This window comes from Eleutherodactylus coqui, chromosome 10 (genome assembly GCF_035609145.1).
Source record: "Eleutherodactylus coqui strain aEleCoq1 chromosome 10, aEleCoq1.hap1, whole genome shotgun sequence".
In the NCBI taxonomy this organism is placed as follows: Eukaryota; Metazoa; Chordata; class Amphibia; order Anura; family Eleutherodactylidae; genus Eleutherodactylus; species Eleutherodactylus coqui.
Window position 1 is genome coordinate 53,056,807 of NC_089846.1, and position 22,165 is coordinate 53,078,971.

The 22,165-nt window shown below is 45.0% G+C and overlaps 1 protein-coding gene across 1 annotated transcript in view; it reads left to right on the forward strand.

The window, feature by feature from the left end:
* Nucleotides 1–22,165, forward strand: part of GABRA3 (gamma-aminobutyric acid type A receptor subunit alpha3) — a 66,588-nt gene that overhangs the window by 33,203 nt on the left and 11,220 nt on the right. Inside the window, exons 5-8 of the mRNA XM_066581000.1 lie at nt 6,628–6,710; nt 16,873–17,016; nt 19,551–19,703; nt 21,929–22,140. Coding sequence (XP_066437097.1) covers nt 6,628–6,710; nt 16,873–17,016; nt 19,551–19,703; nt 21,929–22,140 — 592 coding nt within the window. The remainder of the gene's footprint in view (nt 1–6,627; nt 6,711–16,872; nt 17,017–19,550; nt 19,704–21,928; nt 22,141–22,165) is intronic.

The window sequence follows — 22,165 nt, forward strand, 5'->3', positions numbered from 1 at the left end:
ACTATCATAAGTATTCAACTTTGAAAAAGACAGCTAGCTGGTGGAAACGCGTCGTTGCCATGACATAAATGCTACTCAAAGATTTTAATGCACTGTCTCAAACTTTTATGTAAAAATTTCTAATAAAGTAAAGGCCCATTTAGACACCGCGATTATCGCTCAAAAGATGTCTTTTGAGCGATAATCGTTGTGTGCATTCAGCACGAGGTGATCGCTCAAACGTTGAGCGATCACCTTGTGCTCCAAGCAGGTAATGCAGAAGACAAGCGGGTCCGCTTGTCTTCTGCACCATTAGCTGTTCTCTGCTCGGAGCACTCAGCTAATATACAGCTGAGCGCTCCGAGCAGGGTATGCAGAACACAACTGGACCACTGTGTTCTTCATACCCAGCCTGTCATCACAGAGCGGGATACAGCTGAAACAATAGTATCAGCTGTATCCCGCTGTGAATTCCTGATAACTGATCGCTGATCTTTTAGCATGATGAAAGGCAACGATGAGCGCTGGCTTAACGAAAACTGCACGATGTCAGTGCAGTTAGACACAACGATTATCACTCAAAAGATGGCTTTTGAGCGATAATCGTTGTATCTAAATGGGCCTGAACAAGACCTTTTTGCACTATAAACCTGGCTATATCCACTTAATTGTGTAAATAAAGCTCAGGGGATGAATAAAAAGTTAATTTGACCCAATTACCCCTCTCAGTTTATAGGCAGAGTAGTTTTACTGGTAAATACATGGAGGTGGGAGTTGATGGCAGCCTGAAGGTGATGCAGGTGCTTCTGGGAATTACAGTTTCCCATATAGAAATGCTGGTTACATGGGCGGCTAAGGAGTAGGACTGCCCTCTTTGCTCACAGAAGTAATCTTCACCAAGGATAGTAACAGAGTCTAAATACATAGCTGCTGGGTCAGGCATGGCAGTCAAGCCCTCCTGGTTTTAATTTTTTTTAAATGAAGTAGGTTGCAGGTGTGGAATATGATTAATGCTACAATGTAGTCGGTACCCTATGAATAGGGTGTAATTAATATTATGCACACAATATAGATTTATCAAAGTCAATCTGTGGTTTACCCTGGCCAGGGTTAAATAGCTCCATTGATGGCGGTTCTCCTCAGAAGTAACTTAGTATTGTGGGAACTTTGCTTAACCAAAAGGACTACAGCCACTAAAGAAAATATGCAGTCACTGCCCCCTGAACAACACAAAATCTTTGGGGAGGCTGTACAATGATGATGTCAAAATAATCAGTTTTCCTGATGAAGAGCCTAGGTGATCATATTCACGAGTATTCACCACTGAAACCTAAATATCTGGGTGCTGGCTGTCAGTCTGTCTGCTCTCGCTGGTAGTCTCTCTCCTGGCGACAGATCAAACGTTTATGGCTTGTAATTGCAGCTGATGTTTATTTGGATGATCGGCAGATCTCTCTCTGGCACTCATGCTGCAACAGATAGGGAGCACCTCTGCAGGAATCCCATCCAGACAACGTCACTTCCAGGGAAGGCCACATACTGCATCCATCACAACAGCATGGCTTCACAGAAGAAGGGTCCGGGCGCTGAATTAGCCACCTGCAGTCCAGACCTTTCACTAAAAGAGAACATTTGGTGCATTATGAAATGAAAAATCTGGCAAAGAAGACCCAGAACTATTGAGCAGCTAGAATCCTACATCAGACAAGGATGGGACAACATTCCTCTCCCAAAATTTCAGCAATTGTTCTCTTCACTTCCCAGATATCTTCAGGTGTCTACAGACTATTGTAAAAACCCTAACCCGAACTTGGTATCCAGAGTTGTAACAATGTGATTGTGGAACCATTCGGCAGGATAGACAGCTGACTCAGAGGCGAGGACTGCGCACAGGCTGGAACTTGGTATAACTGACGAGAAGGGACATGACCTTGAACTTAGATGAGCTAAAAGTCGCTTATTTGGAGATACCCATGAAGGTGGAGAGGTCCAGGCTGCCTTTCCTATCCCTAACTCCTAGTCTTCCCTACCTACCTGGTGAAGACAGGAATCTAGAGTCAGTTGCACCAATCTGAGCAGATATGGAGGAGTGAGGAGTGGAGGTAAGGTGAGAACAGGACATGGTCCTATACAGCGGTAACAGACAGAGGAGATGGACAGCAAACAAACTGTAGAAACCAGCAGTAAAACACACAAAGCTGGATTCACACACAGACAAAATCATCCAGCTAAGCACACACAAAGAACTGGATGCATACAGGATAGCTGCAGCAGCAGCTCAAATGCAGTCATGCAAGGAAATGCACAATAACACCAAGGCATTCTGGGAAAGGTCTGGGGAGATTAAATAGGTGGATAATTGCATATACCACCAGCTGGGTGGAGGAAACAGACACAGTAACCCTGTGGGAGCTGGAAGAAACAGAAGCAGACTCAGGACACAGGATGACGCTTCTGTCTGATAGACCTAACAAGAGTCAAGGATTGGGTCTTCCTCATGGCCGTGACTTCCCGCACTCTGTCTCCCGCTCTTGGCAATTGAAAATAAATGATAACTGGGTCAATCTAACCTTCGCAAAGACTCGATTTACCACTAGAATTTCTAAAAAGTAATCTAAGATTTCCTTGAAATACATAGACATCTTTAGCTATTTAATGTGATGCTCTTAAAGGTGAATTGAAGGGAGTCCTCAAATACTAATACTAATGTCAAACTATGTATACCATCCTATGGCGATTCTTGCTTGATTGGCATCATTTACACACTAGTAAATAATGGATTAGCTTAGAGGCAGCTCTCTCCTCCATTTTATTACACTCCCTGCCTTGGTGTTGGAAGATTTTACCTTTGAGTATAAATCTATTGCTGCCTGTCATACAGCTTGCCCTGTCCATTTGGAGAAGCCCTTCTCCTGGCCAACTGAAACTATTGTTTGATGATCCGGCTACTAACTATGGGAGAAAAAACTTCCTCTATTGGCAAGTTTTGGACAAGCCTTGTATTTGCCAATTGATTTAATGTTTATGTGTATGTGGGTCCTCTGGGTCTTGTTTAGAGGAGGCATACTTCTTGGCTTTCTCAATTTCAAACTTCAACTTCAATTTTTCTTGAAGAGCTTACCATATTCTGCTGAATTTCACAGCCTAAGACTCCCTTTGAGGTCCTCCTGTCCTCTACTTCTATTCCAACAGGAGTACTCTCCCACATTTGCATGTTGCTTAAAAATCTTAATTGCCATTCTCCTCTATATCTCATGAGATCATTTCATGAGATTCTGAGAGCAGGAATTGGGCATTAGTTTTTCACCAGCATAATAGCAGAAAATGTTTTTACTCGCACATAAATTGACAACGGACAACCATTCTCAAGATAAGAACTGCAAAATAACATCCAGAACAGGGTTGTTCTTAATAAAATATTGCCCACTGTCCACAGTTTGTGTTGGTGTTGTGAGAAAGAGGTTGGTTCAGGTGGAATAAGTAAGTGACCTACTGAATTTAATAACCTGTAGATTCCCCTGTAGATCAACTCCAACAAAAACTATTTGTAGCAGTGAATAAGATTTGCACAATGTTGACGAGGAATGTTTGATGATTCCTCCCTGAGAATGTGTTTCAGTTCATCAACATGTTTCATCATTAGCTGTGCATCCAGAGCAGCCAACGGTCACACAGTCTTGCTAACAGAATCATGTGGCCATTGGTTGCTGCAGGTGGGCAGCATTTAGCCGCATGCATTAACTTCATCATGGGGCCGCAGATTTTTCCAGTTCTACACTACAGTCATCAGAGGGAGTAAACAGCAGGTGACAGCTGCCTGCTCACTCTTGTAAGTTTAGGTGGTTATATTGCCCCAGGCAGTAATAATTTCCCCATTAGTGCCCCACAAACTAATAGTGCCTGTTTTAGGCCCCAAACAGTAACAATGCTCCTCTTCATGCTCCTCAAACATTAATAGTGCTCCCTTTCAGCCCCCACAGTACACAGTACGCCTTTTGTGTCCCCTAACCAGTAGTGTTCCCTTAAGATCCTTCTTACCAGAGATAGCTCAAAAATAAAAAATGGCACCACTTTCCCATCTGACAGACATCCTTCACAAGAGAGCGCTCACTGTCAATCCAAGAATCTAGTCTGGATCCAGGTATAATGAGTAGAAATAAAAACAAGAAAGGAGACGGTAGCACTCAGGGCAATGGACCAATAGTTTTCTCTGCAAGGACATCAATAAGAGGCACTTACTTCACATGGGGGAATATGATTATTGGCCACCTACGCATTTTGGAACTTATACCTATATGTCCCGTTTCTCAAGCCATTAATACAGAAAAACAGAAGTCTCCTCATATATGTATATATTTTATGGGCTGTAGCTTACTAAATCTAAAGGTATATGCTCTGCAGGTAGTACAGAGTGGCACATGCTGTGGGGACTGAGGACTGGAAACGAGAAGTAAAGTGCATTCCACTGGTTCACTTCCAGTTTCTGGTCCCCTTGACTAGTACCACTTTGTATTAGCATGCACCTACCTGCACAGGGTGTATTTCAGTTTTGGTGCCTTCAGATTTGGTAAGCCACAGCCCTTAAAGTGTGTGGTGTGCGTGTAGAAAGTCTTCAGACCTTGTCACGTTTTTGTAACATTTTGTTATGTTGTGTCCTTGTGCAAATAAAACAAGCATTAAGCTTTTCCCGGCATTTTGCATTCAATACCCCATAATGACAAAGTGAAAACAGAATGTTCGAAATCTTTGTAAATGTTTTCTAAAAATGAAAAACTAATATTTTGCACTGACAAGTATTCCTTCTGGCCACTCTGCCATAAAGCCCAGATAAGCAGAGCGGTGCAGTGATGGTTGGCCTTCTGAGAGTTTCTCCCATCTGCACACAGGATCTTTGGAGCTCAGCCACAGTGACCATTGGGCTCTTGATCACTTTTCTTACCAAGTTTTGTAGGTCGGCAGCTCTAGGAAGAGTCTTGGTTGTTCCAAACGTTTTCCCTTTAGGAATTATTGGGGCCGCTGTGCTCTTGGGAACTTTCAGTGTAGCAGACATTTGTTGTAGCCTTCTCCAGAGCTGTCGCTCCACACAATCCTGTCTCTGAGCTCTACAGGCAGTTCTTTCCTCCTCATGTGTTTTTATCTGATATGCATTGTGAGCTGTGAGACCTTATATAGACAGGGGGGTGTTTTTTAAAATGATGTCCAATCAACTGAATTTACCACAGGTGACTCCAATCAAGGTGTAGAAACATCTCAAAGATAATCAAGAAAAATTGGAGGCCCTCCAAAGCTACATTTCAAGTGTCATACCAAAGGGCCTGAATACTTATGTCAGTGCAAAATGTTAGTTTTTCATTTTTAAAAAATGTACAGATTTCTAATATTCTGTTTTCACTCATTATGGGGTACTGAGTGCAGATTGGTGGGGAAAAAACTTATTTTTTTGTAATTTGCACAAGACCACAACATAACAAAATGTAAAAAAAAGAAAAGTAAAATGGTCTGAAAACTTTCAGAACCCACTGTATATATGGATGCTTTGGAATTGTTCTATTTTACCTTTTTGTCCCCCTTCATAATTGCGCCTCCTAGTGTATCCCATAGTTACAATTATAGTGTCCCAACACAGCCTTACTGCCTCTTTCATGCTCCCTACACAGTAAGGTCTTCCTTTGTTCTCCCATACAGTAGTAATGTCCCGCTTTGGGCCCCATACAGTAGTTATGTCCTCTCTTAATCACCCACATAGTATTGTGCATCCTTTGTGCCTCCACACAATAGTAGGATACCATTGAAAGTGGCGATCACCTGGACATGTTCTCTGGATGCCCGATGCTGGCAACTACTTTCCCATCTAGACCTGATTGTTAAGCCACTGTTTTTTTTTATAGATGTCTGCTGGACTAGATTAAAAACAAGTTATTGGATACAGCTCTACATTTACTGCAATTTTTTCATTTGGGACTATGCAAGTATTAAATCCTGTTGTGTTACTTTTTGCAATGCTCATAATACTTTTACACCATTTACATCACAGCAGAATATCATTGCATGAGTGTACGTTCTGATGACATGATACAATACACAATTAGATATATTTTAAAATAGGTCTTAAAATTATTGAAAAACTCATCTGATTAACTATTCAATCACTGGGGCAGATTTACTAATCCTATCTAATAGTTAGACAGCATAAATTGAGGCCAGGCAGTCTGTAGATTAGCTAAATTTATCACAGTGGCTCATATGGTACAATAAATTTGGTGGATTTTGGTAGACATATAAACACATTATTCTAACTTTACACCATCTATTGGTTGGCATAGTGTGTGCTAACATTTTATGTCAAAATGTTGGTAAAATTGGAACCACATCCTCCCACTATACAACCCCCCAATTTCTTCCAAGCCATGTTCCTTGTCTAGTTAGGTGCAAAAAGTATCCAAAACCTATAATAAATGTGGTGCGTGGCATGTGAACTCGTGTTTGGAGCAAACCGAGCCAGAATTCTTGCACATTTAGTTTAGTAAATCTTCTCCACTGTGGCAGCTCTACATTTTCAAGTGAATGCAAGCACTACATTGATTAAAAGTGCAATACAATAAATGGGATTGAAAGTATAATAAAACAGAAATATTTTTGTTCTTGCAGACTTACAATTCATGCTGAATGCACAATGCACCTTGAAGATTTCCCGATGGATGTTCATGCTTGTCCACTAAAATTTGGAAGCTGTGAGTATTTTCAAATTTGTACTTTTGCTAATGTGCAGATTTTTAGATATGTAACTACACTATATGCATTGTCACATTAACTTGTGATGCCAACTGAAAATGTATATATGTCACAAAAAATGAATGATTTCAACTTTTTATATTGAGCATCAATGTTTTCTTACTTTATTTCTAAATTATTTTTACATTTTGTTTCGGCTACTACTATTTCATGCTACAGTATTATGTTTTGTATTTGCATTATCTTAGAGTATGTATGAAAACATGATCTATGTTTCTGTCAGTTCTATCGAGTTTCAGAGTCAGGGCTGGGTCATGTGTAGGACACTGGAGGTTCCTGAGTAGCTAGACACTTAGATGATCCAATATTATCTCAAAAGAGAGAGCTCCACCAATGAAAGAATAAATATTTTGGGGATAATAAGAATAGCACTCTCCAGGCATGACAGGAATGCCAAAAGGCACTCTTTCACACCATAATCTTAGGAAACCTTGAACAATCACTATTGATCTTCTCAATCAATCCCACTAGCCTGGATGGACATCCATTTGGGAGAGCACAACGGTCTCCTCCCAGAGATCTGATAAATCCAGGTTAGGAAATTACAGCGTACAAAGAAAAGAAAATGTACAGTAGTGGTCAGGGGATTAACCAAATACAATTACATTTAAAAGGCTAAGAGAAATTAAATCCTCATGTACTAGGGTGAAAGGTGTGGGGGGGGGGGGGGGAGGGGTTAAACTCAATCACCCCCGTCAAATCCAAAATCACTCATTAAGTATCCATTCCAATCCAAAGATGAAATGTATGACCAGCACTTCCTTATGGCAAAGAAGCCAGTACTTTATTAGTATGTAATCAAGAATGGAACATGTTTTCTAGGACTGTAACAACAACTTGCCTAATTTTTCAAGCCATAACAATAACAAAGTGACCCCCATTCTGTGTAGACAAAATTAAATACATATACAATATATTGGTGTTCATGCGAACGCCATTCCACTAATCAGCACCCGTGCACTCCATAGACCAGAGATGTGTGTCACCAGAAAACACTGTGCAGCCTACAAGCCAGGAGCCAGCCTGCGTTCCACCGCCTGGATCCACCAATCGTTCATTTGCATATATGGAGAAAACTATGTGCACTCAAGCAGATAAAAACAGGAAATAACCTGCGTTCTAATAAGCTTCGTAGGCTTAATAATACACTGCTATACTGAAGTATAGCAGTATACTTTAGAAATAATACAAGATGAGGATATTCAAGTTTCCTAGAGGGGCATAATTAGAAAGTTTGAAAAGTCTAAAATAAATTAAATAGATAAAAATAAAACCCCAATTTTCCCCCTTTACTATGTAAAAAAAAAAAAACAACACAAATCTGGTATTGCCGCATTCGTAATACATTATTTAACATACATGGCGCACACCATGAAAAAAGAATACCAAAAACATGACGAGATTAGCTACTTTTGCCAAAAAATGATATAGAAATCAAAATATTGTATGAATCAACAAATGGTACTAACAAAAAGCACAACTCATCTCAAAAAAACCCTCACACAGCAAAAAAGAAATAAGTAGAAAGGTGAAAAAAAGAAAAATGCAAGGACATGCTTTGAAAAACACCACTGTCCCAAATTTTTCCTTGAGTACAGAACATGTGAAAAATTAAAACTAAACGTAATGTATTAGAGATGAGCGAACGTACTCGTCCGAGCTTGATACTCGTTCGAGTATTAGCGTGTTCGAGATGCTCGTTACTAGAGGCGAGCACCACGCGATGTTCAAGTTACTTTCACTTTCATCTCTGAGACGTTAGCGCACTTTTCTGGCCAATAGAAAGACAGGGAAGGCATTATAACTTCCCCCTGCGACATTCAAGCCCTATACCACCCCCCTGCAGTGAGTGGCTGGCGAGATCAGGTGTCACCCGAGTATATAAATCGGCCCCTCCCGCGGCTCGCCACAGATGCATTCTGACAGAGATCAGGGAAAGTGCTGCTGATGCCGGAGCTGCTATAGGGAGAGTGTTAGGATTGATTTTAGGCTTCAAGAACCCCAACGGTCCTTCTTAGGGCGACATCTGACCGTGTGCAGTACTGTTGAGGCTGCTTTTTGCAGTGTTGCACTTTTTTTTTTTGTATATCGGCCGTGCAGAGCATTGCGTCCAGAGCATTGCGTCCTGCAGTAATTTTACATAGTCCACGGCCAGTAGTGCTGGTGAGGCAGGGACAGTGAAAGACATATCCAGTCTATATAGGCAGTGGGCTTTTCCAAAAAAATTTGGGAAAAAAAATCTATTTGGGCTGCCTGTGACCGCCCTGACTGTACTGCGTCTCTGCTGGGGGTAGTTGTCCTAATTCATACGCAGCCAGCTAAGTGTTACAGCAGGCTTGCGCAAAATTCTTTCCTGCCTCTGCGTTGCCTCTTACATCACCGCTGTCATCCTGTCCAGAGTGAAACAGTCTACAGTAATTTTACATAGTCCACGGCCAGTAGTGCTGGTGAAGCAGGGACAGTGAAAGACATATCCAGTCTATATAGGCAGTGGGCTTTTCCAAAAAAATTTGGGAAAAAAAATCTATTTGGGCTGCCTGTGACCATCCTGACTGTACTGCGTCTCTGCTGGGGGTAGTTGTCCTAATTCATACGCAGCCAGCTAAGTGTTACAGCAGGCTTGCGCAAAATTCTTTCCTGCCTCTGCTGTGCGTTCCGTAAGCGAAGTCAGCCTCCAACCACAGGCCAATAAGCGGCACATTTAATTACAGCGTTCTGTTTCTGCACTACTGGTAATACACCATGCTGAGGGGTAGGGGTAGGCCTAGAGGACATGAACGCGGGCGAGGACGCGGAGGCCCAAGTCAGGGTGTGGGCACAGGCCGAGCTCCTGATCCAGGTGTATCGCAGCCGACTGCTGCGGGATTAGGAGAGAGGCACGTTTCTGGCGTCCCCACATTCATCTCACAATTAATGGGTCCACGCGGTAGACCTTTATTAGAAAATGAGCAGTGTGAGCAGGTCCTGTCGTGGATGGCAGAAAGTGCATCCAGCAATCTATCGACCACCCAGAATTCTGCGCCATCTACTGCTGCAACTCTGAATCCTCTGGCTGCTGCTCCTCCTTCCTCCCAGCCTCCTCACTCCATTACAATGAGGAGCAGGCAGAGGAGCAGGCAGACTCCCAGGAACTGTTCTCGGGCCCCTGCCCAGAATGGGCAGCAATGGTTCCGAATCCTCTCCCACTGGAGGAGTTTGTCGTGACCGATGCCCAACCTTTGGAAAGTTCCCGGGGTCCGGGGGATGAGGCTGGGGACTTCCGGCAACTGTCTCAAGAGCTTTCAGTGGGTGAGGAGGACGATGACGATGAGACACAGTTGTCTATCACTCAGGTAGTAGTAATTGGAGTAAGTCCGAGGGAGGAGCGCACAGAGGATTCGAAGGAAGAGCAGCAGGACGATGAGGTGACTGACCCCACCTGGTTTGCTAAGCCTACTGAGGACAGGTCTTCAGAGGGGGAGGCAAGTGCAGCAGCAGCGCAGGTTGGAAGAGACAGTGCGGTGGCCAGGGGTAGAGGCAGGGCCAGACCGAATAATCCACCAACTGTTTCCCAAAGCGCCCCCTCGCGCCATGCCCCCCTGCAGAGGCTGAGGTGCTCAAAGGTCTGGCAGTTTTTCACTGAAAGTGCAGACGACCGACGAACAGTGGTGTGCAACCTTTGTCGTGCCAAGATCAGCCGGGGAGCCACCACCACCAGCATGCGCAGACATATGATGGCCAAGCACCCCACAAGGTGGGACGAAAGCCGTTCACCGCCTCCGGTTTGCACCGCTGCCTCTCCCCCTGTACCCCAACCTGCCACTGAGATCCAACCCCTCTCTCAGGACACAGGCACTACCGTCTCCTGGCCTGCACCCACACCCTCACCTCCGCTGTCCTCGGCCCCATCCACCAATGTCTCTCAGCGCACCATCCAGCCGTCGCTAGCGCAAGTGTTGGAGCGCAAGCGCAAGTACGCCGCCACGCACCCGCACGCTCAAGCGTTAAACGTGCACATAGCCAAATTTATCAGCCTGGAGATGCTGCCGTATAGGGTTGTGGAAACGGAGGCTTTCAAAGGTATGATGGCGGCGGCGGCCCCGCGCTACTCAGTTCCCAGTCGCCACTACTTTTCCCGATGTGCCGTCCCAGCCCTGCACGACCACGTCTCCCGCAACATTGTACGTGCCCTCACCAACGCGGTTACTGCCACGGTCCACTTAACAACGGACACGTGGACAAGCACAGGCGGGCAGGGCCACTATATCTCCCTGACGGCACATTGGGTGAATTTAGTGGAGGCTGGGACAGAGTCAGAGCCTGGGACCGCTCACGTCCTACCCACCCCCAGAATTGCGGACCCCAGCTCGGTGGTGGTATCTGCGGCGGTGTATGCTTCCTCCACTAAACCACCCTCCTCCTCCTCCTCCTACGCAACCTCTGTCTCGCAATCAAGATGTGTCAGCAGCAGCACGTCGCCAGCAGTCGGTGTCGCGCGGCAGGGCAGCACAGCGGTGGGCAAGCGTCAGCAGGCCGTGCTGAAACTACTCAGCTTAGGAGAGAAGAGGCATACGGCCCACGAACTGCTGCAGGGTCTGACAGAGCAGACCGACCGCTGGCTTGCGCCGCTGAGCCTCCAACCGGGCATGGTCGTGTGTGACAACGGCCGTAACCTGGTGGCGGCTCTGCAGCTCGGCAGCCTCACGCACGTGCCATGCCTGGCCCACGTCTTTAATTTGGTGGTTCAGCGCTTTCTGAAAAGCTACCCACGCTTGTCAGACCTGCTCGGAAAGGTGAGCCGGCTCTGCGCACATTTCCGCAAGTCCCACACGGACGCTGCCACCCTGCGCACCCTGCAACATCGGTTTCATCTGCCAGTGCACCGACTGCTGTGCGACGTGCCCACACGGTGGAACTCTACGCTCCACATGTTGGCCAGGCTCTATGAGCAGCGTAGAGCTATAGTGGAATACCAACTCCAACATGGGCGGCGCAGTGGGAGTCAGCCTCCTCAATTCTTTACAGAAGAGTGGGCCTGGATGGCAGACATCTGCCAGGTCCTTGGAAACATTGAGGAGTCTACCCAGATGGAGAGCGGCGATGCTGCAATCATTAGCGTCACCATTCCTCTGCTATGCCTCTTGAGAAGTTCCCTGCAAAGCATAAAGGCAGACGCTTTGCGCTCGGAAACAGAGGCGGGGGAAGACAGTATGTCGCTGGATAGTCAGAGCACCCTCCTGTTTATATCTCAGCGCGTTGAGGAGGAGGAGGAGGAGCATGAGGAGGATGAGGAGGATGGGGAAGAGACAGCTTGGTCCACTGCTGAGGGTACCCATGCTGCTTGCCTGTCATCCTTTCAGCGTGTATGGCCGGAGGAGGAGGAGGAGGAGAAGGAGGATCCTGAAAGTGATCTTCCTAGTGAGGACAGCCATGTGTTGCGTACAGGTACCCTGGTACACATGGCTGACTTCATGTTAGGATGCCTTTCTCGTGACCCTCGCGTTACACGCATTCTGGCCACTGCGGATTACTGGGTGTACACACTGCTCGACCCACGGTATAAGGAGAACCTTTCCACTCTCATACCCGAAGAGGAAAGGGGTTCGAGAGTGATGCTATACCACAGGACCCTGGCGGACAAACTGATGGTAAAATTCCCATCCGACAGCGCTAGTGGCCGAAGGCGCAGTTTCGAGGGCCAGGTAGCAGGGGAGGCGCAGAGATCAGGCAGCATGTACAGCACAGGCAGGGGAACACTCTCTAAGGCCTTTGATAGCTTTCTGGCTCCCCAGCAAGACTGCGTCACCGCTCCCCAGTCAAGGCTGAGTCGGCGGGAGCACTGTAAAAGGATGGTGAGGGAGTACGTAGCCGATCGCACGACCGTCCTCCGTGACACCTCTGCCCCCTACAACTACTGGGTGTCGAAGCTGGACACGTGGCCTGAACTCGCGCTGTATGCCCTGGAGGTGCTTGCTTGTCCTGCGGCTAGCGTCTTGTCAGAGAGGGTGTTTAGTGCGGCTGGGGGAATCATCATGGATAAGCGTACCCGCCTGTCAACCGACAGTGCCGACAGGCTTACACTCATCAAGATGAACAAAGCCTGGATTTCCCCAGACTTCTCTTCTTCACCAGCGGACAGCAGCGATACCTAAACAATACGTAGGCTGCACCCGCGGATGGAAGTATTGTTCTCTATTTCCATCAAAAACGTGGACCTTTTTGCTTCATCAATCTGTGTATTCTATTCATCCTCCTCCTCCTGCTCCTCCTCCTGAAACCTGACGTAATCACGCCGAACGGGCAATTTTTCTTAGGCCCACAAGGCTCAGTCATATAATTTTTGTAAACAATTTTTATACGTTTCAATGCTCATTAAAGCGTTGAAACTTTCACCTGAACCAATTTTTATTTTAACTGGGCTGCCTCCAGGACTAGTTACAAATTAAGCCACATTAACCAAAGCGATTAATGGGTTTCACCTGCCCTCTTGGTTGGGCATGGGCAATTTTTCTGACGTACTGTACATTAGTACTGTTGGTACACCAATTTTTTGGGGCCCTCGCCTACAGTGTAATCCAATAAATTTTTTGCCCACCTGCATTAAAGCTGACGTTACATCAGCTGTGCTGGGCACTGCAATGGGATATATTTATGTACCGCCGGTGGCTTCCTGGCACCCACCCATGCTGTCGGTCCACACGGAGTTGTAACTGCATGTGTCCTCTTCTAGAGAACCCCAGTCTGACTGGGGCATGCAGTGTGGGCCGAAGCCCACCTGCATTAAACATGACATTACCTCAGCTGTGCTGGGCAATGCAATGGGATATATTTATGTACCGCCGGTGGGTTCCAGGGAGCCACCCATGCTGTGGGTCCACACGGAGTTGTAACTGCATGTGTCCACTTCTAAAGAACCCCAGTGTGACTGGGGCATGTAGTGTGGGCCGAAGCCCACCTGCATTAAACATGACATTACCTCAGCTGTGCTGGGCACTGCAATGGGATATATTTATGTACCGTCGGTGGGTTCCAGGAAGCCACCCATGCTGTCGGTCCACACGGAGTTGTAACTGCATGTGTCCACTTCTAAAGAACCCCAGTCTGACTGGAGCATGCAGTGTGGGCCGAAGCCCACCTGCATTAAACATGACATTACCTCAGCTGTGATGGGCAATGCAATGGGATATATTTATGTACCGCCGGTGGGTTCCAGCGAGCCACCCATGCTGCCCGTCCACACGGAGTTGTAACTGCATGTGTCCACTTCTAAAGAACCCCAATCTGACTGGGGCATGCAGTGTGGGCTTCGGCCCACCTGCATTAAACATGACATTACCTCAGCTGTGCTGGGCACTGCAATAGGATATATTTATGTACCGTCGGTGGGTTCCAGGGAGCCACCCATGCTGTCGGTCCACACGGAGTTGTAACTGCATGTGTCCACTTCTAAAGAACCCCAGTCTGACTGGGGCATGCAGTGTGGGCTTCGGCCCACCTGCATTAAACATGACATTACCTCAGCTGTGCTGGGCACTGCAATAGGATATATTTATGTACCGTCGGTGGGTTCCAGGGAGCCACCCATGCTGTCGGTCCACACGGAGTTGTAACTGCATGTGTCCACTTCTAAAGAACCCCAGTCTGACTGGGGCATGCAGTGTGGGCCGAAGCCCACCTGCATTAAACATGACATTACCTCAGCTGTGATGGGCAATGCAATGGGATATATTTATGTACCGCCGGTGGCTTCCTGGCACCCACCCATGCTGTCGGTCCACAGGGACTTCACAATAGGGAGTTGTACCTGCCTGTGTCTATGAATTAAAAACCCCGGTCAGGTTGGGGCATGCAGCGTAGGCCGAAGTCCACCTGCATTTAATCTGACGTTAGCTCTGCTGTCCAGGGCACTGCAATGAGATACATTTATGTACAGCCGGTGGGTTCCAGGGAGCCACCCATGCTGTGGGTGCACACGGAATTCCCATTGCGGAGTTGTACCTGCCTGTGACTATTTATAAAAAAACGCGGTCTGACTGGGGCATGCAGACACCTTGACAGAATGAATAGTGTGTGGCACATAGGTTCCCCATTGCTATGCCCACGTTTGCAGCTCCTGATGGAGGTGGCACAGGATTGGATTTCTCATTGCTTCTGTACAGCATTGTGGGCTATCGCCCCGCCCCTTTTAAAGAGGGTCGCTGCCTAGCCGTACCAACCCTCTGCAGTGTGTGCCTGCTGTTCCTCCTCATGGCAGACGCACTTATAAATAGACATGAGGGTGGTGTGGCATGAGGGCAGCTGAAGGCTGCGCAGGGACAATTTGGTGTGCGCTGTGGACACTGGGTCGTGCAGGGAGGGGGTTGGGCAGCATGTAACCCAGGAGAAGTGGCAGCGGAGTGTCATGCAGGCAGTGATTGTGCTTTGTTGGAGGTAGTGTGGTGCTTAGCTAAGGTATGCATTGCTAATGAGGGCTTTTTGAGAAGTAAAAATTGTTGGGGGGGGGGCACTCTTGCCGCTATTGTGGCTTAATAGTGGGACCTGGGAACTTGAGATGCAGCCCAACATGTAGCCCCTCGCCTGCCCTATCCGTTGCTGTGTCGTTCCCATCACTTTCTTGAATTGCCCAGATTTTCACAAATGGAAACCTTAGCGAGCATCGGCGATATACAAAAATGCTCAGGTCGCCCATTGACGTCAAGGGGGTTCGTTACTCGAAATGAACCCTCGAGCATCGCGAAAATTTCGTCCCGAGTAACGAGCACCCGAGCATTTTGGTGCTCGCTCATCTCTATAATGTATGGAAAAAAAGGAAAGGGAAAGGGAGGGAGAAAAGCAGAGTGGGGCATTGGTCCCAGACTATTAATGAGACCAATCTATCATGGGAAATTCAATTTACGACTATTAAAGCCAAGCCTACCCAGTTACATTTTTTTTAAAATAAAAAATACGGCGACACAAAAGCAAATCTTAAAATAAAATGTGTTTCTATTGTACAAAAAGCAAAACATAAAAATACTGAATAAACTTGGTATTCCTGCTAATCACAGGCAGCTCTCGCTGAATGAATGATAGACGAGAGCTGCCTATGATTGGCTGAGCGCCTCAACCAATCAGAAGCAGCTCTTTCAGCATGCGGGGATTTTAATTCTCCGACTGCTCAAAGAACTGCATTGCAGAGTCGGGGACAGCTCAAAGAGGACGTGGCTGAGCCCTGGGAGCTGAAGGAAGGCAAGTATGTTTTTTTTTACACTAATGTGCCTTGTTTTTAAGAGAAGGTCTTATATTTAAAGCCCTTCCCTGAAAAACAATTACGGGGTGGCGGCAGCTTGATACGCTACCGCAGCTGTCATCTGTTACAGCTGTGTTAGGGAATTCTTTATACCCCGCAGGGATGAAGAATTCCTTTGCTGCATGCGGCAGATGTGTTCTTCATCCCCGAGGGGGACATGGCAGCGGTGGACAGGTAAATATATATAAATATATAATTTTTTTTTACACTTAAATGGTTGTTTTTCAGGGAAGAGCTTATATTTAAAGCTCTTCCCTGAAAAACAATTACGGGGTGCCGGTAGACCATTGCCTTCAATGGAGCCACCGGCAGCAGCTGCGGCTCCATTAAAGGCAATGTGTGCATTCACTATGGTGCACGCATGTCCTATCTTTACAGGCACACGCCTGTAAAACACAGACATGTGAACACACCATAGGGAATGCATTGGACGTAAGAGACGCGTGTTGTTGTGCACGCATATGCACACGCTCATGTGAAGCCATCCTAAGGATATGGGTTGAGGATAATCTAAGGCAGAAAGCCCAGAACCACTCTCTAGTAATGTACTGTTGATTAGACTTTTCCAGCATCATTTACATATGATGCGGCTATACCAAAGGCTGGATTTCAAAGTTTCTGATGAAATATGAGCATCGGGGCGGTATGTGTAACCTGTCCTCCCCCCGTCAGCGACTCTGCATACAATTGGTTTGGTAGCTGCAGGGACGCTGAGAGATGCCCTTTATTATTGGACAACACCTTTAAAAACAGTTTGTTTTGCTTCTACTTTATTACATTTTTCTCATAATCTAGATGATCATCATAGTTCTTTTTTTCTTCCTTTCATTCAGATGCTTACCCCAGTACAGAAGTAGTTTATGCATGGACCAATGGCTCTGATAAATCTGTTGCTGTCGCTCCAGATGGCTCTAGACTCAATCAATATGACCTATTAGGCTTAGTAGTAGGAACGGAAACAATCAGGTCCAGCACAGGTATGTAGTGATAAATGACAAATGTATTTTCTATGATTTCACTGTTACAAGTGTAGAGGCTTCATGTATGTGAAATGTATCTATTGAGTTTTTATTACCACAAACACTTTTTGTGATTATATTTGTACACTAACATGACATAGTAACATAGGGGGAATTCATCAGTGTAACAATAGTGTAAAAAAGTCACAAACTTTGGTACAAATCTTACTTGTACAAAAAAATATTGTGACTTTTTACATTTATATCTCTTTTGACAGTTCTGCAAAAAGGGGACATCTTGCTCCTGCAGAAATCATATTAAGACCGATGTTTGAAACACCATCCTTAATACATTTCCCATACTGTAGTTTATAAGACTAAAAGCAAGACATCCATCCAGTTCAGCCTATTATTGTGCATCCAGGGGAAGGCAAAACACAACCCATGAGGTAGAAGTCAATTTCCTTGATCTCAGAGAAAAACATTCCTTCCTGACTCCAAATCTGGCAATCAGAATAATCCCTGGATCCGTTCTGAAGTAATCAGTGACTATAATCTATATATATATATATGTATAAAGACGAAAGCCCTCACTGACTCACTGACTGACTGACTGACGCACTGACTCACTGACTGACTGACTCGCCACTAATCCTCCAACTTCCCGATGTCGTAGAAACATGAAATTTGGCACGAGCATTGATTATGTCATAAATAGGAAAAGCTAATGGGTCCTAACTCGATTATTCAATTCTAAGTGCAAAAGAATTAGCGTCCAAATTTTATGTACGGAATCTAATTCACTTTCCGATGTCACAGAAACTGGAAATTTGGCACGGACATTGATTATGTTATAAATAGGAAAAGCTAATGGGGCCCAACTCGATTATTCAATTTTAAGCGCAAAAGACTTAACGTCCAAATTTTACGTACGTAATCTAATTCTCTCACTTCCTGATGTCATTTTATATAAAGGAAAAGTCGCATGGTTACCTCCCGTGGTGTTTCCTGGGTAACGCAATTAACCATGCAAAATGGTGAACATATCTTTTTCCTCAGTATCTCTAAAGTAACCACGACTTCATAAGATTTTCCGTGTGAACACCAGATAAACACCAGTACCAAATTAACTCGGGCGAAGCCGGGTATATCAGCTAGTATGTAATATTCTTATGTTCAATAAGAGACTTCCAGGACCTTCTTGAACTCTTAGCGAATTCACCATCACCATGTCCTCAGGTAGAGAGCTCCATAGTCTTACTAGTGCTATAGTCAGAACCCTCTTCAATGATGGTACAGAAACACTCTTCCCTATAGATATAGGGAATGAACCCTTGCTACAGTTCTGACTATAAATATATTTTGTGATAGATCCTTCTAATAAGCCTTGATATATTTCTAAATAGTTATTAGGTCTCCTCGCCCATCTTCTTTCTAAGCTACATAACCCCAAATTTGATAATTTTTGAGGGTACTGAAGACGACCTATTCCATTCACTACTTGTTTTTCACTCTGATCCAAGAAATTTTTAATTCAAAAACGCCACGCATCGCCTCTGGCAAATTGCAGTCTGCAGGCACGTGTTTCACTTGCATCATTGGATCACAAGTCTTTCCTATTGATTTCAATGAGAAACCTCACATCACACGTGCATGCACATCGCACAGCTTGTGAGTGCCATGCAATGTCTTTTAAGGTCCCATTGAAAACAATGAAGATAGAACGTGTTTTGAGGGAAGAATTGTGAATAAAAATGTTAATAAATCCATTCAAAGGAATGAAGATCATATTTGTGCAAGTTACGTGCATGTTGCAACGCTCAAAACTCGCATGAGATTCTCACCCATGTGAATAAGCCCTAACACTAATTGTTTCACTTACGTTTTTACTGTCAACTAAAGTCCCTATGTCCTGTTCCATGTCAGTTTTGCCCAGTATTTTCCCATTTAGTGTGTAATATTTTAAACTGTAATTTAAATTGTAATATATTAAAGAGAATAGGACCCCATACCAACCCCTGTGGTATCCCACTAGTAATGGTGACCCAGGTTATGTACCAGTAGTAACCACCTCCTGTTTTTTATCAATGAGCCAATTACTTATTCACTAAAGGTATGTTCAAGCAACGGAAGGTTTACAGTGGATCCATGTGGAATCTGCACGGATTTAAACCACTCAGCTGTTTTATCTGCTGGCTTACAAAACCACTGAGAGCAGGGCAAGAGGTGTAGTAAATACAAATTTGGCGGGAAAGCTCTCAGCCAAGCAGGGGTTAAAAGGGCAGCTCAGTGGTAATGATTAAGATCCCATCTTTTTGTACAGTGTTTCCATATTTTTGTCCACCCACTGTATGTAAAAATCATTTTTTCCATATTAAAGTTGTCCATGGCCTTTTATATCTGAAATGTTATCTTCTTTCTATACCAGAAATATTTTTGTGATGAAGAGTTTAATGTGCTGCTTATTGCACCACCAATACGTATTACTTTATTTTCTTGGACGTAACATATAGATCGCACATGTAGAGTTACTTTTTTAATTTAATCCTCAGGTGAATACATTGTAATGACTACACACTTCCACCTGAAGCGAAAGATTGGATACTTTGTCATTCAAACGTACCTCCCATGTATAATGACCGTTATCTTGTCACAAGTGTCATTCTGGCTGAACAGAGAGTCTGTACCAGCTAGGACTGTGTTTGGTGAGTTAAGCATTTAGATCAAATATGTTTTTCAATTGTAGGTTAGGATTGTGCTGTATTTTACCGCTACTGTGCAAAATCCTGAAATCTGCAGCAAAATCTTGTAAATTTTGTAGTAGTTTCCACCCATTGCAATGTATGAAATCCATAACAGATTACAAGACATTCGTCAGAATAAAGTCCCTCCCACCTCAAGCAATCACAGCAGATGCCTTCTTGTCTTCCGAGTAGTCATAACATCCACCCTCTACTTTTCTTGTAGTCATAGTACCCCCAACTAACCTGTCTAATCACAACAGGACCCTCCCCTATGTCTCTAATAGTCACAGCATCCCCTATCCACTCAGAAGGTCCATATTTCTTAGCATTTCAGATACATTTATGTACAAATGGTTACACACATATGATAGCGCTAATGGAAATGATACTCATGCCAGGATATTTATATGTTCATATCAATGCTGTTACCATGTGTGGTTGTTCAGTTGCATCTTATACCAATGCATCATGTTTAGCTGGATGGGAAAAAAGTCACAAAATCCCAAAATTGGCAATATTTGACTTATTTGGAATTATTTGAAATAAAGCTGTGACTGTGGAAGGATGTAATTTATAACATGCAGTATAAACCTCAAAACCCTGAACTGTTTCACTGGAGAACCTGCAACTAGCCATGCATTTTTGCTGCAGTGAACCCAGGGAAGTCAAGTATTACAAGTCTTCCATTGTAATTCATAGGACATAAGTCTGCTAGAAAGAAAGCTGCTTTTTGTGAGAAGTTGTTCACGTGGGCTGCATTCCCACGAACGTATATCGGCTCGGTTTACACGCCGCGCTGATATACGTCATCTTCATGTGCGGGGGGGGGTGGAAGAGTAAGGAGCAGGAACTGAGCTCCCACCCCCTCTCCGCCCCTCTGCACTGTTTGCAATGAAAGGAGGCAGGATGGGGCGGGGCTACGTTCCGCGAATTAGCCACGCCCCATCCCGACTCCTTTCATTGCAAATAGTGCAGAGGGGCGGAGATGAGGCAGAGAGGGTCGGGAGCTCAGTTCCTGCTCCTTGCTCTTCCATCCTCCCCCATGCACATGAGGACGACGTATATCGGCTCGGCGTGAAAACCTGAGCCGATATACGTTCGTGGGAATGCAGCCTTAAACCTATAGAGGGGGGGGGGGCATCCCATATGATGTCCATATACCCCAACAGAGCATATGGAAAGAGAATGTCTTTAAGCTCAGCATATGGAAAGAGAATGTCTTTAAGCTCATAAAAGTTGTCTAAACTTTAAAAAGTTCCTAATTATCTGTGGACTGTCTTGTATTACAGTTCACTCCAATCAAACTACTAACGACCACTTGTCTGTATGTATGTGTGTGCGTGCTTCTCGTGCTCCACCCTTGGTAACATCATCGCTCCGCCCCCCAGTGACGCCATCGAAGGTCCTACAACATATATAAACACAGAGTCTGACTGACAGAAGAACAACACAGTTAGGGCTCTTGGAAGGGTAGGGCAAAAATAACACACTGAGAATACAACTAAGCCATTATTATCTCAGAAGATACAACTCAGCAGTCGTGACAGAAGACACTGACCTACCTCCACCACACAGATCCGGTGAGCTAAAGAACCTGCTGTGATGTCACTGCTGTGGGAGGAGCCAAGCTATGTGTGTGGTGTAGTAGAGCTGTGTGTGTGCATGTACCATGTAGCATAGCTGTGTGACGCATTGCACCACCAGAAACACTGGTGCTATAATTTCCTACACAACTCAGCGGTCCTGACAGAAGATAACAACCTACCACCACAGAGATTGGGTGGGCTGAGGGACCTGTGCTGATGTCACTGCTGTGGGAGGAGCCAAGCTGTGTTTGTCTTGTGTGGTAATCAAGCTGCTGTAAGTGTGATGTGCCGCCAGAAACACTGCGACTATGATGTCCTAATAATTACTAATTCACTTAAATGGAGCTAAACTGCAACAGCAAACACAGTCCATAGACAAGAGTGATGCTGTTCCTATAAAACAAAAAAAAAGCTGAGACTTATTTCCAATCTTAGGCAATTGATTTAATTTGCAGGCTTCATTAATGTAGAGTATAGGACTAACATGCATTGTGATTTTTCTTCTTCAAACATGGTGTTCATTTTATACAGCGGTATATTTCAGGTTCGTTTGACAGTAAATTTATATAGTTTGCCTGATCGTTTATCCTTGTTCTTTAGGGGTCACGACTGTTTTGACAATGACAACATTAAGCATTAGTGCACGGAACTCTCTGCCCAAGGTTGCCTATGCCACTGCAATGGATTGGTTTATGGCAGTGTGCTATGCTTTTGTCTTCTCTGCACTTATTGAGTTTGCTACAGTCAATTACTTCACTAAACGAGGATGGGCATGGGATGGCAAAAGGGCTCAGGAAGGTCAGGCATTTAAGGTGAGTCAGCATGAATATCAATACT